The sequence below is a fragment of the Acomys minous genome, assembly GCF_964271855.1.
Source record: "Acomys minous genome assembly, chromosome: 1".
Classification (NCBI taxonomy): Eukaryota; Metazoa; Chordata; class Mammalia; order Rodentia; family Muridae; genus Acomys; species Acomys minous.
In genome coordinates, this window is record NC_140483.1 from 119060458 (window position 1) to 119080120 (window position 19663).

The 19663-nt window shown below is 40.6% G+C and overlaps 1 protein-coding gene across 2 annotated transcripts in view; it reads left to right on the forward strand.

The window, feature by feature from the left end:
* Window positions 1-6100: 6100 nt before the first annotated feature.
* The window catches only part of CLVS1 (clavesin 1), a 193008-nt gene continuing 179445 nt past the window's right edge, over window positions 6101-19663 (forward strand). The window contains exons 1-2 of one of the 2 annotated variants that reach the window (XM_084776263.1): window positions 6101-6261; window positions 18849-19473. In XM_084776263.1, the coding sequence (XP_084632389.1) occupies window positions 19019-19473 (455 nt within the window). In that variant the 5' untranslated portion in view covers window positions 6101-6261; window positions 18849-19018. Of the gene's footprint in view, window positions 6262-6346; window positions 6525-18848; window positions 19474-19663 lie in introns of those variants that run through there. The other variant, XM_084776264.1, reaches the window with a different exon arrangement.

A 19663-nucleotide genomic window follows, 5' to 3' on the forward strand; every position in this document is an offset into this window, starting at 1 on the left:
ATCTCTCCAGCCCCTAAGCATATGCCTACTGACTGTGTAGTTCTACTCAAAGAACTTAGTGTTTGCTCTGGTCTCAGTTTTGCTGCAATTGGAATTAAAATTGGAAACTGGAATTCAGCTGAGGACGCGTTCCACAATTACTATTCTATATATGTCTGTGTAGTGCGATGGAAGCCAAACAATTCTCCCAGACTGTAGTGCCATGTACCGCAGAGAACAAGGCAACAGCATGGGAGACTCGTCCCTGGAAGCAAGTATCCTAGCCTGCCTCACAGAAATCCTTCCCTTAAACTGCCCAGTGATATTTCAGAACCGAGAATTCAGTGACACCCCAGTGTCTCCATCTTTCCTGTCTTGGACTGACGTATTTACCATCACCTGCTCTATCACTGCCTGCTATTATGTGTGTTGGTGTGTTACGGGAGGGGGTTGGAGATAATTTGTGTTTTTTAGATTCCATATCTATAGAACAGAAAGTTCCACATTTGGATATGGCAGACATAAGACAGTCATATAAAATCTAGAGACCTGAGACTGGGCATGGATGTAGTGGTTGAAGGAATCTTTGGATATGGATTTAGTATGTTCTGTGTGATAAGAAAAAAGCTAAGATTGTTTTTTTTCAACAGGTATAAAAACAGGCTGGTGTGTTCAGTAACTGGCCATGAAATACATTGATGACTGGCAACACTTCCCAGCCTTCTTGCATGCAGACTTATTCTGGCTATGCACCATGTGCAGAAATGATTTGTGCTGAAGCATAAGAGCAGGTGCAAGTTCTGCAGGCATTATTGTTTCCTGAAGTAACAATCCCTCAAATAGTACCTGGGTGATTACACAGCATAGCCCACCTTCTCCCCTCATCCCTCACCTTTAGTGAGAATAAGAAAGAAGCCATCGTTATGGGAAGCCACTAGACTGGCAGAGTTAGTTTTTATTTCATTATGCCCCAGGCTGTCCTCACTAGTACAAATTCTGGAACTTCAAAACTGGCCTATACACTATGTAATAGAATTTTCTTATGAGAATATATTGAGATATATGTTACAGAACTGTGAATGGAATGAGATATGGTCTAGCTAGAATGTTTTCATTGACACAATTTGACACGTGTTCTTTTAGGCCCTAAACATTCAAGCTAGGCAGGTGTCCAGTGTGAATGTTGCTTTTATTTCCTCAGAAGAGGAGGTGACATGAGAGCCATTCACAAGCTTTATGAACATATACGGCTTAGGCTGAGGCCAGGGTATGTCTATCTAACCCTGGACCTAGGATTGGAAGCTTCTGGCATCCATACAATCCAACCTTCTGCAAGCCCGGACTTTGAAAGCTTCAGCTTCTGTCTGCTAACCTAGGCCTAGAGTGTTTTTATCCTCTGAGATTAATGTTGGATAAGGTCACCCTTTCTAGTTCTTTTTGAACTCTGGCTGGCTGGTTTAACTCAGCTCTTCTGGCTTAAATGCCTCTGTATGCCAATTGATTCAAACTGGCTTCTCTTCACTTCTCACTAATTACTCTGATTGGAAAAACTGCCTCTAAATTCCATAAATTGAACTGCATGAACTCAACTGCCCTCAACTGAATTGCATCAAACTGTACTGTACTCTTGAACTCTCCTGTACTGTCTCCATGAACTCTCCTGTTCTCCTCTACCTCTCTCTCTGTGCTGCTCTTAAATTGCTTCTCTTTTCTGTCTGTCATCGTGAGAGTTGGGAATATCCCCTATCTCTGACTCATTGTGTCAAATCTTTCTTGAATCATCACTTTGTCTACCCCTTAATTAGACATGATTGTTTGGGATTAAAGGTGTGTACTAAAGGGGTGCCTGTATTTTAGAAGGAGGGATTAAAGATATGTTGCGTCTATATTCCAGCCAGAGGGATTAAAGGTGTGCATTTCAGCTAGAGGGATTAAAGGTATATATTAAAAGCATGTCAGTATTTCAGCCAGATCATACAGACCTAGGTCTTTTGATGTGATTCCTTGCCAGAGCAGCCATGTTGCTGGATTAAAATTCCTCTATAATACTGAAACATATTGCTTTGTCATTGTAATATCCTAATCTCTCTCTCTCTCTTTCTTTCTTTCTTTCTTCTTCTTCTTCTTCTTCTTCTTCTTCTTCTTCTTATTATTATTATTATTATTATTATTATTATTATTTGGTTTTTTGAGACAAGGTTTCTCTGTGTTGCCTTGGCTGTTCTGGACTCCCTTTGTAGACAAGGCTGGCCTGGAACTCACAAAGATCTGCCTTCCTCTGCCTCCTGAGTGCTGTGATTAAAGGAGTGGGCCACCATGCCTGGTCACTCTTTCTTTTTTAAATATGTCTTTCATAAACACTATAATTTCTCTGGGTATTAATCCATTATTGCACTCCCAACTTCAATGCATCCCCTAGGTAGATAAATCCTCACATGTTGCTGCCCAACCCATGCCTACATTATAGTAGGTCGCAGCCCATTTGGGAGTTCATATCAAATATCCTGCATATCAGATATTTACATTTTGTTTTATAACAATAACAACATTACATTTATGAAGTATCAATGAAATATGATTGGGGGTCACCACAACATGAGGAAGTTGAATGTTTAGGAACGTTGAGAACCACTGGGATAGAAAGATGGAGATTATAAACAATACAGAGCTAACAAGCAGAGTGTGAAAGGGAAGGACACACTATCACTGTCACTTTGAGGGAAAAAGTATGTTTAATAATCAGTCTAATTGACCTAGTTGAGTTAAGTGACACATAACTATAATTATAGCACTCAGGAGGCAGAGAAGAAGACTCTTGAGTTCAAAGCCATCTTTTTGCACCATGGTAATTTGAAGGACAGCCTGGGCTACATGCAACTCTGTCTCCTAAACCAATAAAACCAAAACAAAAGGCCTCTTAAAAGGAGCAGTTTTGCATTCATTTCAGTGAAACTGAATTTTAAGCTTGGATATTTAAACTTTAGAATGTAAGACTGTACTCCTCTAGCTAGTAGCTTCTGTGGTCAACACTCATCTCTCTCGGTGAACTACAGAGTTCACCAATAAATAGAGTATCAACATTTACATGATAAACATATTATGATCTCAGGTATATGATTTTATTATATATTTACATAGATATATAATTTTTCTATCTCATCACTTAGAACCCTCTGTCTTGACCAATAGGAAAAGTTATCCAAAATGTAACACTGGCTAAGCAAAGGCATCAAAGTACAGGTAAACTTCAAGCAAAACTATTTTTTTTAGCATTACACACTTTTGAAATACCTATGTCTTTACTTGCACTTCTGTTAGCAGGGATAGAATCGACAAAAAGTGTGTGTGTGTGTGTGTGTGTGTGTGTGTGTGTGTGTGTGTGTGTGTGTGTGTAGAAGTGATGTCAATCAATACTACATCTCAGAAGAAGGAAAAGTCTACAACACATTTTTAAAAAATACGTAGTCCAGGCTGGCATTCCACCTGCCCCCTCCCATGATAGATTCTTAAGGGATAGGATTTTTAAGCCTGCACCACCACATCCAGCCCCCCAAAAACCTTTTAAAACAGTATAAATCAAGGACAAATGAAGGATTAGTATGCTACTATGAAGAACACACAAAAAATAATGCTGGCAAGGGCTGGAAGAAAGAAAGATTTCTGTACTATTGGTGGGAAAGCAAATTCGTCCAGTTTCTAAGAAAATAAACATGGAAACTTCTCAAAAACCTTAGCATAAAATTACCACATAATCTAGCTGTACCTTTCCCAGAGGTATACCTGAAGTCAACATACCCCAGGAACATCTGCACAACCATATGCACTGCAGCATTATTCACGATAACTAATATATGTATCTGGCCTAAGTGCTCCCCAACAAATTAATGGATAAAAAAATTCAGAGGAAGGACAGCAGGTTACCAAGAAGAGACTTGATACCCTATGAGCATATACAGGGGGAGGTAATCCCCCTCAGGAACAGTCATAGGGGAGGGGAATAAGGGAAAAATGAGAGGGAGGGAAGAATGGGAGGATACAAGGGATGGGATAACTATTGAGATGTAACAAGAATAAATTAATAAAGGAGAAAAAAAGAAAAAAATTACAATTTTTTTGCCACAAAAAAGAATGAGGCCACGTCATTTGGTAGAAAATGGATGAAGCTGGAAATCACCACATCAAGCAAAATGAGTCAGATGCAGACAATATAAACATTACAGGGTTTTTGCATATGTAAAATCTAAAAATGGGGGGAAAGGATGACATGAAAGAAGAAAGGGGACTACTGCAGTACAGGAAGTAGATCAGAGGCAGAGGAAGACAGGATAGGAGAAATGATCAAAGTATGCACATGCATGAAAGAACACAGCATAATGGGAATTAATTAGGGAAAGTGTTTTCCTTGGACAAGTTCACATTTAGTGCCTTTGCATGTGTCTATGATGAGCTGAGCTGCGCCTTTGAAGACATTCCTCTAAGCTTAAGTAATGAAAGCTCAGCATCCCCTGCAGACCATTTTGATATGCTGAGCCTGTTCAGATCAATTCCTATATAGAATTCATGGCTGCATAAAATACTTTAAATACACATATATGTGTTGTGGGTTATGTCATTCATCCATTTACTCTTCTACTCAGGACATATTTATTGAACTACTGTGAAGTTCCAGGCAGCCTTCCATGGCTTACAGGCATCAGGGAACAAAGCAGAGCTCTCCTCTGCCATGGGAGTTATATATAACACATACAGGAGAGAGAGAGAGCGGGGGCAAGATTATTTAAAGCCTTGGTGAACTGTATAATAGATTGGAAAGAGACTCACATGCTTTCAGTTTTTAAATAAATATGGCAAATTTAGGCAAATATATGGAAGAAAAGTAAGTCACCTTAGCAAAAAGCCCATTTACTTACTAAGTCTTCATACTATCCCATGATCCCACCAACCTGAGAAGCAGAGGCTGAGCCTGGATGCCGCATTTGTTTCTCGTCTCCTCCGTTTCTATTTTGTAAGCATTTCCCCTTTGTCTTTACTCTTCAGAAATATAACTTTGATTTGGAAAACATTGCAGCCTGAATAAAATTAAGTTTATTGTTTTTGATAATTACTATGATCTTAAATGAAATTTATATGCATAGATCTTTACCAACACAAAGTGCTGACTAGAGTTATAAGACTGAATGTCGTACACATCTTAGGACTCTTGAAATGCATTCTGATTTGGATGTGTAGGAAAGTTACACTTTCTCAGTAATATCTTAGGATACAGGATACTTTGTGGGTTTAAATTTTTCAATCCAAACCATACATCAGTTCTCTTTTACCTTCCTATGTCTCTCTCTTTCTCTCTCTGTCTCTCTGTCTCTCTCTCTCTCTCTCTCTCTCTCTCTCTCTCTCTCTCTCTTTCTCTCTCTCTCTCTCTTCTTTTGGCATTTCTTTGGTGCTATATTAAATTATGCCTGTCCTTTTGGGGGTAAAGTTGACTTTTAAAATGTTTGTTGGTCCTTCAGCATTTTTCTTTTTATTATGAAATATCTATGTATGAAATACATATTTGCTGTGATTTTTTCCAAGTGATAATTTATGTGCACAGTCTTTGACATTAAGGAATAATTTATGTACTCAAATTTACTGACCTCTTTCCTGTGATTTTTTTTTATTATTCTGTTTAGAAAATGTTTCATATCCTGATATCATTAAAATACACATCTTTTGGTTGTTTGGTAAATGTTTTAATTTGCATTGATGGACTTAACTTACCTGTATTTATTTTGACAAGATGGGGCCTTAATTTGAGCCTATTCCAACAGCCCATTTTCTGAATGTCATTTACTAGTAAAAGTGATTATTTTTTCCATAAACATGTGGTGCTTTATCATTTGTCGGATTTACATACATGGAACCTGCTCTATTTTGGAACTTGAAATAACCTGTCTAAAATATTCTGCTTTAAAGGTGGGGAGTAATAAGTTTCCAGTACTTTCTGACACAGGTGTTAAAAAAAATGTAGCAATTCTTAGTACCGTACTGCCGGAATGGGTGAGACCAACCTGCGGAGGCATTTAGGACCCAGGGGAAAGCCAGGGTTGGTATAGAAGGACAGAGTCTCTGGCGCACACGCCTCCTACCCAAATCACAGCCCCGTGCAGCCCGGGCTTTCATTCACAGCTTTCTAGAGAAATCTGAGCTCCAACTGCCAGGATAGGGGATCTCACCCACCCAGTTCAGCCGCGAGGACACCTGCAGAAACACACTCTCAAAGCAAGCTTGGGCGGCGGTGTGAAGGTATTTGTTGCCTTTTTCTTCCTTCTGTGTTCGCAGCGCCTCCCCGCCTGTCCCCGCTATAGCGATGCCATGGCTGCGGCGTTTCAGCACTCCGGCGCGTGGACAGCTCCCATCTGCAATCCCACTGCACTCCATGCCTTCTGCACCCCACTCTCTACCGCCTCCGCGGTCCATCCTCCTGCCACGCCGCCCAGCCTGCGCTCCCCGGCCATCAGCACCCTATCTCCACCATCGCCGTCATCATCTCCACCATCACCGGCGCGGTAACTACAGTCCACACAACTGTGTCTTGTCACTTAGACAAAGCCTGAGGTTCGCAAGGTAGAGAGGAAAGAGCTCAAGTTCACAGGCATAGAAGGGAAAGTTCAGGTGGAGAGGCCCCTGAAAACAAAGAGAGATGCCTGCTTGCGAGAAAGGGAAAGTGGAGGCAGCAGGAAGAGACCCCAGCAAGGGGACAGATGGGGACTTGCCAGACACCAGCAGTTAGCCAGCTGCCTTTCAGCAGATTAGAGACTGTTTAGTTCAGGAAATTAACATGGCCTGAGGCATAGTGTGATTCCACGCAGAAATGTTAGCTCAGCCCCAATGTTCTGGTTTTCCAATGGAGAGTCACCAGGAAGCAGGGCGGGGGTAGTGGGTGACTCACAGCACCCACATAGCTGTTTTTCTTCCTAAGCATTTACTGTAGAAACTCTGGAATTAAGTTTTTTATCGAAATGTTCTTTAAAATGAGAAACCCAGAGGTTAACTCTGTGGCAAAAATGAAAATCAGAATGATGGTAGTGAGAACCTAATAAATAAGCTTCTTCAGTAGGAAATTCTATTTGCTCAAATGCCTCTTCTTGTGTACTTATTTTCAATTTCCCCATCTTAAACCTCTCCTGGAAGGAGAGCAGATATAGCCCTTACCCAAACGGCCAAAGTGGTAATGATATTCAGAGCAGATGGCCTGGCTTTGTTCATTACTAGTCAAGGACTGGCTCAGATTTGGAAGACGAGATTTTTGTGTGCTTTCTCAGTAATCAGGCAATAACACCATTTTCCTATAATAGTAAAGGGTAATAGAGTGCAGAAATTGAAAAGGCATTTTATGTAACTGTGGTTTGCCTGGCTCTGCTTTACCATGCTATCATTTTTCTATCGATGGGGAGTTGGAACATCTTTCAAATAGCTCATTAATTTAGATCTGATGTTCCGGTCCTAGGTCATGGCACCTATTTGATTTATTCAGGATCATTTGCTTTGTAAGACCTAACAGACAACAGCAAACAAGTGCCTACACCTGCCATAAACAACTGTGTTGCAAGGGACTCTTTGAATTGATTTTACTGAACTGCGAAGTATTGTAGTTTATTCTGTCACTGTTGTTGTTGGGTTGTTTTTTTTTGTTTTGTTTTGTTTTGTTTTGTTTGGTAAGTTGTTTTTCATAAAATCAGGATCTCAATTTAAATGTGTTGTCTTGAAGGGAAAATGTTATTGGTCACAGGAATATTTAAACCAAGCACAGAAGAGCTCCACTTGACACTGCCCTTATGCATTTAATCTGCCTTTTGGAAAAGGGACACTGGAGCAAGTTCTGTTTTTGCTTATCTTTTGAGGCACCACCCAAAGAAAAGGGACTCGCAATCAGATATGTTCTGGAAGAAGCTTTGTGAAAAAATGTATGTCCAGTAATCTTCATAAATAAGGACAAGTAGCATCAGGCAAAAAGTTTACTTACTGTTACTAATTACATGAGCTTAAGCACAGTTCTATTTGTCTCTAAATTTTATTTGTTTTTAAGCTCAAACCAAGAAAATAATTGGCAAAATGAATTACGCTTAGTCACCTACCCACTGTCCTTGGATTGATAATATGCACTACAAACAAAAACTCTCAAGTCTCTGGGAAAGATTTCTTGAAACTCCCTTATCTGTGTGCAAAGAATCGTCCAGATGAGGAGGTTAAAAAGATGTGTACACATTGTCAATTTGAGCTGCTTCACCAGAAACACAGACCCAGAATGCAAAGCTTTCAGAGCGTCTGTCTTCCTGTGCATAATGCAATTTCCTGAGGCTGGTGAGATTTCAAAGCAGTGCTGCTTCAGGGAGATTTACAAGCACCTGTCTCAGAAGCATTGCTTCTTCTCCCTGTCTGGAATATTATGCCAAGATTACTAAGTTTTATAGAGTGCTTCTGTTGGGCCTTCCACACATTTTTCAGTTGGGGTTGTTTATCTTTCATATTGATAATAACAAAACGTTCTCATTTAAAAATGGATTTAAACGTGAACATTTTTTTGGTGGACTTGCTTATGGAAGAGGGCAGCATTTTAGGATCTGAGTACACAACTGGAAGGCCCATTTCCTAAAAGATGAAATCTTGAGCTCTTAGAACTGGCTTTGTCTGCTTACATCTCTGGACCTGACAAGAGAGACAAACTATTACCTCTGAGAAATCTGCCCGTGACTTCACAAACTCCATTGTTGCAGAGCCGTCCTTCATAAATGGACTCTGGCTAGCTTTGATCGTCTCTGTTCTTGTGACACTATGACAGAGGAGGTGACAAGTAGCATGGGGGATAAAAAGCACGGAGCTTGTATGTATATATTAACCCAGAAAAGCCCTCAGGGTCATTGAGAGAACTGGTCCTCCCTTCTTTTACATCCTCTCCCAAATAGTCGTTGATTTATTACCAGTTATCCATATCTCACTGGACTGAGGCTTCAAGAGAAGGCCCACAGTGTGAACGACCACAAGTCTGCAACCCTCACTAGCCCCAAGTGCTCTATCGCTCTAGAGAAACTTGGACTCAGTTTCTAATTCAAGTTTTACTCAGTTTAAAGGAAGTTTGTGTTCTGTTTGGTTCACCTGGGTGTATAAACCAACTGGCCAGACACTGTCTGTCCCATAAAGAACCTTTATGCATTCAGATTTAAGTTCATTATTTTCCCCACCTTCTCTCGGTTTTCTCCATTGGGTCACCCTGAGCTGGTTTTTTTCTGTGGACTTACTCTGTGTCAGGAAATATTATGGGAAGTGCCCTTTCTGGTAGGCTGATTTCCTGGGAGCTTTCGTTTAGCTTGACTTCTGAACAAGAAGAATTTTCCCACGTGTGTTGGGGTGATGTGCTCTGTGTCCCAGGCACTTACAGCTGAATCTTTCATTCTTAGGTATCATTTAGATGTGTAACTATCCCTTTCTCATTTCTGTTCCTTAAAAATAGCATCGCCTGGATTCAGATTCTATTATTACTCAAATGTATTATGTAAACGTCGATACTTTTATGCGTGTCACATGCATAGGTTACTTGGTGTTCTGTACTTTACAGTTTTGGAAGAGACAGGAGCAAAGCTGTGGGTCGAGAGACAATTGAGAGGCTCAGATTACAGGCTATCTAATCAAACTTCTCAAAATGGAGTCACTTGACATTTTTTTTCACATTTCGTTTTTTTTTCATTCTCTTTCTTTATCCCTCTCTTCTTTCCCTCTTTTCTTCCCTCTTTCCTCTCTCTCTCCCCATCCGTCTTTCTTCTCTCACTTTTTGCCTTCCTTCTCTTATTTCTTCCCTCCTTTCCTTCTTCCTCTTTTCCTTCTCTTTATCTGCTATATAGTAAGCAGGTATATGTGGGTGTAATTTATAGGGCGATACAGTAAGCTACCATGGGTACCATTGCCTGTGTGAGCCAATACCCTAGTGACAAGCTCATCCTTCTGTTAGTGTGGTACTGTTGTCCATCGGCATTGTGATATTTGCTTCAAGACAAGTCACCCACCACAGCCCTTTGGGGTCATTGTCTCTCAGGTCTGATTTTACTGCTCATTTAGTGGGCCAGGGGGTGCATCTCAGTACGCTGTGTTCCCAATAACCTGTGAAGTTACGAGGCTGCTACTGATTGATAGGCTACCTTTGGTGAAATTCTTGGTTGAAACGGAATGGTTATGCATATTTGTGGGACACAGTGTCATGTTTCATTGAATATGTATGTATATATATGCAATGATCAAATCATGTTACTTGTAAGTTCTTTGGGTTGAGAACCTTCCTACTTTTCTGCTGATTTTAAGATGTATGTAGTCACTGTAAACTGTAGTTGGCCCACAGTGCTCTGGAACAATGGAGCTTGTTGCCCAAGTCTAGCGATACTCTAGGACTCGTCTTACTTCTTCTCTCTGTATCTATCCTTCCTCCCCTTTCCAGCCTCCATTACTAGTCTCTTCTATCAAATCTCTTCCCTGTTTTGGTCTCTTATATGTGAGGAAAGCAGTGTTTGTTTCTGCTTATCTGCATTATTTCACTTAGCATGATGAATGGATCTCCCTTGAAGAAGGAAAGGCAACAGTAACCTTGTTTAAATTTCATACCTTCAGGTGTAGTTAGTAATGGCATTTGACTGAAACAAAACCCAAACCATTTCAACTTCTGACGCAGTGAAGGATCAGAAACCGCAAGTTCAGTAGAGGAAATTGTTGTGGGGGCTTTTCTTTCCTCCCACCTTACCCCAAAGCAACTTTACCCATTCCATTTTGCCTGGGTGTATTTTTTTTTTATTCTGGTTCTTGCAGCATCCATTTTTGTTCTCCCAGCTACATGCAGCAGTAAAGCCCCCATTACATAGTTACCATTTAATGACTATTTGGGGATCCCTATTTTTCTTACACCTATAGATTATTTTTTAAGGTTTATATAGGGGGAAATATCACCTTTCCTTTGAGACAAAATAGTCAAGCACTTCCACCTCATCGCTTCCTCTCCCAATGATATGCTTACCAAATGCAGCTGATCTGCTCTGGATATAGAGTGCCAACTGCTTGTGGCTTCTTATGGTAACAGAGCAACATCACCCTAATTTTCCACGTGTCTATAGTCTTCTACCCCATGCATTGTTTTTCTGCTTGCTTATCCCCTTCTTCCACTGTCACTTAGCAAACTAAAAGCATAAAAGATAACAAAGATTGTTCTAGAACAGAGGATTCAGCTCTGCCAAGTAACTCCAGTGTACCTGAGGCCCAGTCTATTTTCATTTCGATCTGGCATCTATTTTGGGTAAAAAGTCCTCAGTGTCTCTATGTTGATGGAACTCATTCCAATTTACTTTTAACCTTTCTCAAGAGCGGGCGCAAATGGAAGCACATGACAGGGTTTGGTTGCTATTTTAAAAGGATCCAAGGGAGTCTACCCAATGAATATTTATGGGGCAGGAGTAAGCCCTGGGTTAGGGCTGAGCTAAAGGTGATGGAATGTTGACAGTGAGCCAGGGCTAAATTCTGATCATGCTACAGTTTCTGATGATCATAGGTCTCCCTTTGTCCTTCCATCCTTCCAGACTTGTCTCCCCACCCCTAGTACAGAGAGTTCCTATCTGCAAGTTGGATAATGTTTGATGAAAGTCAGTGCGTACAGAAGCAGTATGTTGTTACTCACAGGGCTTCAGCCCTACAAGCCATACCTCCCCCAAGCCCACCCCCGAAACCCAGCAAGGACTCTAGCCAATGTTCAGAACATTCTCCACAGTAGAGTGGAGAGTGGGATATGACTTTCTCACATATGCTGGTGCCTCATCTTTGAACACGTCCCCTGTAGGGGGAGACCTGGTGGCACTCAGAGGAAGGACAGCAGGTTACCAAGAAGAGACTTGATACCCTATGAGCACATACAGGGGGAAATAATCCCCCTCAGGAACAGTCATAGGGGAGGGGAATAAGGGGAAAATGGGAGGGAGGGAAGAATGGGAGGATACAAGGGGTGGGATAACCATTGAGATGTAACAAGAATAAATTAATAAAAAAGGGGGAAAAAAAAGAATGACGCATTCTGAACGTGTAGTTAACAACCCTTGGGATTGGAGTGTGGGCTCCACTAGCAGTAAGGAAACATGTTAGCATTCAGCAAACATCTCAGATAGAGTTACCCCAAGGAAGAAACTTTGGTGTGATTGTGAACATTGGTCTGTACGTCTCAGCAACATCTGCTTTGATTTCATTTGGTATATAATGTTCTTTTGTGCTGACTGTGATAGGGCACGCCTGCAATGCCAACACTCAAGAAGCTGGGGCTGGAGGCTTGTGAACCAGGGGCCGTCTGTGCTCCTTTCCAAAAGCAACAGAAATAACAATAACTAAAGATAAAGCAAAGTGAACAAATAAAAAATCCCTTTGGCATTCCTAGGTAAATATATATGCTGTGTAGATATTTTGAATGAAGTTTTAGGTAACATATACTTAAAATTAAAAAAATACATTTTATTAATGTATTCATATTACATCTCAATTGTTATCCCATCCCTTGTATCCTCCCATTCCTCCCTCCTTCCCATTTTCCAAATATTTCTTTGTCCTAGTAAATGAAGTGGTTGGTTAGACTTTTGTAGGTAAGGTTTATTATGAAGAATCATTTTTCATTCTTTTGTAAAAGATGCAAACTGATGAAATAAGCACGGATTTCTTGTTTCATATTTATATTAATATTTATGTGAAATTCATTTATGCATTACTAAGAATACACAGGAGTCACGCTACTCTAAAGCTTTATTTATTGGTGATTTACATTTATATATTTCAAATAATATTAAGCTTTTGTTGTTGTTTTTGAAACAGGGTCTAAGTTTACATCCTAAACTGGCCTCAAATTTATAATCTTCCTGCCTCAGCATCCTGAATCTTGTGATTACAAGTTTAGCCACTATGCCTAGTGGGGTTTTATAGACAGTTTTATTGACAGTCACAACAACAATATACCCATCTCTCCAAATTTCACACTTGATGAGTGAGTGTATCAGTGAGTGTGTGTGTGTCAGTGAGTGAGTGTATGAGTATGTGGGTGAATATGTGAATGAGTGTGTATATGAGTGTGTGAGTGAACGTATGAGTGTCAGTGTGTGAGTGTGTGTGTGAGTGAGTGTGTCAGTGAATGTGAGTGAGTGTGTGTGTGAATGTGTGAGTGAGTGAGTGAGTGGATATGAGTATTTCAATAAGTGTAGAGTGAGTGTGTGAGTGTGTGTGGGGAGGTAAGGAGTGTGGGAGGAAATGTTAGGATGCTGTTACCAAGGGTGTGTTGTTAAATATGGCACCTCCTCAGAGACAATGAACAAAACATGGACAGGTAATTTGCGGTATGAAGGCGTGTGTGTGTGTGTGTGTGTGTGTGTGTGTGTGTGTGTGTGTGTGTTGTGCATATATGTTATAACACACATATTTTAACCATATTTTAATCTAAGATCTCAATCTCTTTTTTTCACCCAATAACTAACAACCAATAACCTAACTATAAAGATTGGTTGGAAATTAGACAACATAATGTTAAAGCCCTTGACACATAACAAGCACTCACAAATATTTGTTTCTTTCCTATGCCACTACTAGCTCATTAATTGACTTTAAGGAAGCCGAGAAGCTAGTGTGCATTTCAATATCTTTTATTTATCTGGAGACAACATAACTATGATATTAACAGGAATATCACAGCTAATGGAAGATAGATGTTTTCATCTCATAAGCATCTTTAATTGTCTTAGTCCACATTATTTTACCTTTGTATTTCCCAGAAAATTACTTTCCTTTGACGCACTGAAGGATCATTTGTAACAAAGAAGAGATAATTGTTGTAAAGGCTTGGAATGTTACATATTTTTAGAGAGGACATTGCTACGTTTTTTCCCCAGTATAGAGGGTGGGTTTCTGAAGATGGTAATGGATACGAGTGATGGGTGAGAAAAAAGCCAAAATAGGCTACACTTGGAAAACCTTTGCTTCTCTATAGGGCTCTTTTGTTACTCTTCATACAGATAAAAACACGGTATGCATTTATAAGTCTCTTAATTAAGACTGAATTGTGCATGAGTAAACATGTAGCGGATTTAATTTTGTCTTACGTGAGATGAAACGCACACCTAGAATCTGCGGATGTCAAGTATTTAAACCCCAAGCAGTAGGAACCCCTGCTTCTTCCTCATTTACACAAAAATGCTACAACCCAACTTTCCTGTTTATTAGAAAATTTCACAAATTATACTTGCAGCCATTCTCTAGCTTGGCCTCCCAAGAGATACTCCTGTTTCAGACTATGAAGACATGAGCGACCCTCTAGCCTTGGGGAGAGCTGCTTTCTGCACCTGCCTGAAGCTCCCTTTCTGCTTGGTGAGCAGCCTGCACTGCTGATGCCACATTTGGCAGTCTGTGAGGCATGACGAAGGATGAGTCTCTCCAAGACAATGATGGGGTCTTGGATCTGTTACGTTGGCAAAGGAAAATATTAAAAAGAAGAGCAAAATATTAGTGGCGTCTGGAAAAAGCACAGTCAACTGTATCTTAAAATCTCCAGCCACCCCCAAATGATAAAAAGAGGATGGAATAGTGGGCATCTGTCTGTAAGGTACAACAGGACCTGGCAACCCAGAGGCAGATTTGGGCTTATAGATGGGCTAGTAGGGAAAAGATATAAGTCAAGGAGAGGCGGGTTTGGAGCTTTGAGAGGAATGCCATACAGATGTTAAGTAGCAAATACTTACACCTCTGCTACACAGCAGAGGCAAAGCAGCACACAAGTGAAGAACATAGCCCAGGGAGATTATCTGTACTATCATCCAGTTTCCACTTCTTGACAAGTCATTTAATTTCCTTGGATCTTAGATTCTACTGCTTTATCCTAGTTGTTCTAAAAAGTATTGTAGTTTATAAAGAGACTATTGAGTGTCTGAGACATAATAAACACAATGATAGTAAATGATGAATTATAGCTATTATTATTATGACTACCATCAGAAAAGTAAACCACTCTCCTTGTGAGTAGGATATCAATTCCAATGTAACCTATTCATAATTTTTAAAAAAGTTGACTGATAGAAAATGCTACATTGAGATACACATTCTTTATTCAGCTTTTCTTGTGCCTTAATAGCATTGATTGGTGTTCTTTAAATAGTAGTCTGTTCAGGCTTCTAGTATGAAGGATTTGCCTTAAAAAAAATATATATATATATAATTTATTGATATATTTTATTTGTACATAATATATTATATATATTATATATATATATCATCATCATCATATTAATCATGAAATCCAGTGCCCCGGGTTAGGTTGCTCTCACCTGAAGCTTCTACTGCATGCTGAGCACAGAATAAAGATGTAGATTCAAGCAAATTTATTTCAGATATTGTAGATTAGAGGCATGGCTATGTATGGAGGCAGGGCATGAAAAATGCAACCTCAGTTCTCCCCTTGAACCCACAGTAATTTGTCTGGGAAACATTGTTGAGTTCCTTGGACTGTGAGGTAAGTAACTTGTTCCAAAGCAGTTTTAAATCTTCAGGCAATGAGCTGCTGCTATGCTTTGTGCTCTTAGCACTGTGTTCCTTGACTTGGAACTGTGAACATTACCCAGGATGCCTCAGTGAGACTAGGATCTGAAATACAATGTGCCTAGAGGAAATTCTCTGGGGGAAGGAGGATTCTTTATAGATAAGGGAGGGAATTAAAGGTTCCCTACAAGGCTTTAAGAAAAATTAGCTTGCCCCAGACTTGGGGGAACCAGAGAATTGTAAAAATTGCATTTTGACTGCTGATTTCATTGATACTTTGTATAATTGGTAGCATCCTCTAAATCATGTGCCCCGTCCTAGGCACTGAGAAAATGTCAGTGGTTCCAATGATCTTCTTTGCTCACTAAGCTGGCTCTCTATATAGTGCGTTTATTGAGAATTCACAGATAAGTGATAGACACCCTCCTTTTATAGGAGATTCTGTGTAAAATGGAGAAGGGGGCATGATAATGAAGCATGGTGCAGTTACATGTTTGTGGGCCATCTAATTTCTGATTCCTGGTGGTTCCTGGGGAAAGTGACTTTCAGACTCAGTTCTGAAGAACGAAGAAGAGTTGGAAGCTAATGATGGATGTTAACCACAGTGAGATACGAGAGCATTTCAGCTGTAAGACAAAGAAGAATAGACAGTCAGCAAAGGCCACCATAGAAAGCTTGTTTCTGATCAAACCACAGGGAGGTGACAGTCTTCATTATGCCAGCACTCATGGAGCTGGAAGGATGAGCAGATCTGAGAGCTATTTCAACAAGTTGTTGCCTGGTAGAGGGTGGTGACAGAGGACAGAATACGAGTTGACTCTCAGATTTCCAGTATGTGAACCTGCCTGGAAGATGATGTCATTCACTAAGAGATGGAGCTGGAGGATCAGGTGCAGAATGGGAACCTAGGACTAGTTCAGTTTTGTACATAGCATGTTTGTACTGTCTGTGGGACATCTGCAGGGAGATGTTCAGTAGACAACTGAATTAGGAGCCCGGATATTAGGAGAAGGCTAGGGACTGAAGCTATTTGCATGCAGGTGGACAGATCACGGGGCAGGATCCTGAAAATTGTGGCATTGGCTTGCACAGAGGGAGAAGAAAGAGCAGGAAAAGGCAAGAAGCCAGGGGTCAGGGATGGCCAGGACATATGGACAGAGAAAGGAATGAGGGAAGGAGAAAGTGGTCTAAGGAGGAAACAGTGTCAAATATTGATGGATGTCATCTGAACTGGAAACTGAAAGTTGTCTTTTGGATACAGTAACACGAATGCCATTCAACACTAGGTGGCCACCTGGCTGCCCTGCTTGGCACTCTTCCAGTTTATGTTTGTTCCAGCATCATTATTATTAGTGTCTATCTTAGCCAGGGTTACTATTGCTATGATGAAACACCATGACCAAAAGCATCTTGGGAGAAGAAAGGGTTTCTTTGCCTTACATATCCTGAATCATAGTCCCCTGAGGGAAACCAAGGCAGGAACTCAAAGAAGGCAGGAACCTGGAGGCAGGAACTGATGCAGAGACCACGGAATGGTGCTGCTTACAGGCTATCTCTCCATGGTTTGCTCTGCCTGCTTTCTTACAGCAGCAAGTTCTTTTCGTGGTTTAATAAGCCTGCTCTCTTTTAGCACCCAGGACCATCAGCCCAGAGGTGGTACCACCTGTAGTGGGCTGGGCCCTCCTGCAACGATTACTAATTAAAATCTGTACAGACATGGCAATAATAGCTCAATCTTATGGAAGAAATTTCTCAGCTGAGGTTCCCTCCTTTCAGATGACTCTAGCTTGTATTAAGTTGACATAAAGTAGCCAACACAGTGTCATTAGTGCCTATGTTTAGACAACAATTATACCTCCATCTTTGGTTGTTGGTGAGAACATGTTCAACAGTGTGTCTAAGGGTGTGGTGAATGTAGGGATGAATCAAGGGAGGGGAGCATATAATTATACAATACGTCTTGTGGTGAGGCTACAGGAGAAGCTGTTTTGACATTGGAGAAATATTGAACTACCTAGAGCTTGAAGTTTCCATCAATCCTACAATAGCTCATAGCACTGTTTTCTTTCACTGTTGTAGGTCTTTAAGATTGGTGAAAAATAAAACTCCATTTCATATTCATACAATATAGAGCTAGATGTTATTTTAAAGAACAATGTATTTAAACATGTTATTTTTATAACATTACATTGCTTGAAGTGTTCTTCGTCTCCCCCACCGTGAACAGACATGTGTGGACATCTAAGCAGGAGACTCATTTTGTTTTTTGAATGATTTTGCATGACGAAGCACTATCAATAATGATTACATGGGAAGTAAATATTTTGCCTCTTACTATAAATACCATTCACTTAGGAAACAATGAATACGTTAAAGTATATTTACACCTGTCTTTTGGCTTGGAGAACATGAAGAATAGCCTAGACAAATGCCTGTGAGAATTTAAGCCTTTATACGCAAAGCAAGAAAAATTCAAAGATTTTCTTTTCTGTAGATCATTTTATATGGAGAAATAAGATGATAATCAAAAGCCTGTTATTTTTCTGTGCAAAACAGTATCTCAGGACAATAGAAATGCTATAGAAAGTGAACGGATTTCAGAGTCCATATGGATGAAGTAGAGCAGATTGAGAGCATTAGGTACCGGTGGTTTCTTTGCACAAGTGGAAGAAGTCAGAATAACAAGTCCTACACAAGCTGTAAATCTTCCTCATTGCTCTGAGTGTCCTTGTTCAAGGTCAAGCTTCCAGCCCTAAACCTGTTTGCCACAACCCAGCCCACTGTGACAATACTGATACCATTAAGTAAGCACCTTAGGGTTATGTTAGGGTGGCCATTAGTATTCTCAAGCTGCACACGGCTGCCTTTAAAAGACGTGAGAAGCAGATTTCCATCTGAGATATTTCTGTTTGAGAAATGAAACTAATGGGAGACAATGGTATAGCAGCCATAATATCGCGGCTACATCTAGGTCCATGAACAGCCCCATAAAGCATGCTTTGGCAGCAACGACAAAACCTTTCATTAATAAAACAGCACTCCATTGCTAATCTGACCACAGACCATTATCTTCAGCAGTCACTCACTGTGACTAAAAATTTTGTGAATGTATTTCAAATATTTGCATATTAAATATTTAAGTTGATAACAATAAGGCCAAATGTCTAATCTAAAGGCTTATACGCCTTTAGTCACAGGGTACGCACTCACTAGGCTCACATCTATTTCTATCTAGGCTCCAATCAATTTGCCCAGATTTTCTCTGCATCATCTCTTTCTTGTTTCTCTTGTGTGCATTTGTTTTTCAGTAAGCAATGGCCTCAGTTTTCTTCCTCTTTTGGACGGCTACCACCACGTAGGGCCTGAATGTCCTGCTGTTTGCCAAGGACAGACGGAAGAGTCTGCAACTGTCTGTTTTGGTGACAGTCTTGTAGGAGAACCATCGAAGGGGTCACGGATTCAGCATCCTTTCAAGTGAATGGGACCAGTTTCTGTTCTTCCCAAACCTCAGAGCTTAAGCACCTGGAAAGGAGGTTTGGCCAAGATGACGCATTTGCAGGCTGGGCTCAGCCCAGACACTATAGAGAAAGCCCGCCTGGAACTGAATGAAAACCCAGACGTTTTACATCAGGACATTCAGCAGGTCAGAGACATGATCATCACCAGACCGGACATTGGATTTTTACGTACAGACGATGCCTTCATCCTGCGATTTCTCCGAGCCAGGAAGTTTCACCAAGCCGATGCCTTCAGACTCCTGGCCCAGTACTTTCAGTACCGCCAGCTAAACCTGGACATGTTCAAAAACTTCAAGGCAGACGATCCGGGGATTAAGAGGGCTTTGATCGATGGGTTCCCTGGAGTGCTGGAAAATCGTGACCACTACGGCAGGAAGATTCTCCTGCTGTTTGCTGCCAATTGGGACCAGAGTAGGTAAATGTAGATAGTGTCTTTACTTGGCTTTGTTTTGACATATCGTCATCACTGCATGCTGGTGTTGTATGGCTTCATAGGTCAAAAATTCATTCCACATGCATTCAAAGGAGGTTTTAAGGCCCAGGTGTAATGTTACCCAAACTCAAGACCACAAGAGGATCATCGCCTCTGAGTCGTATTGGACTTT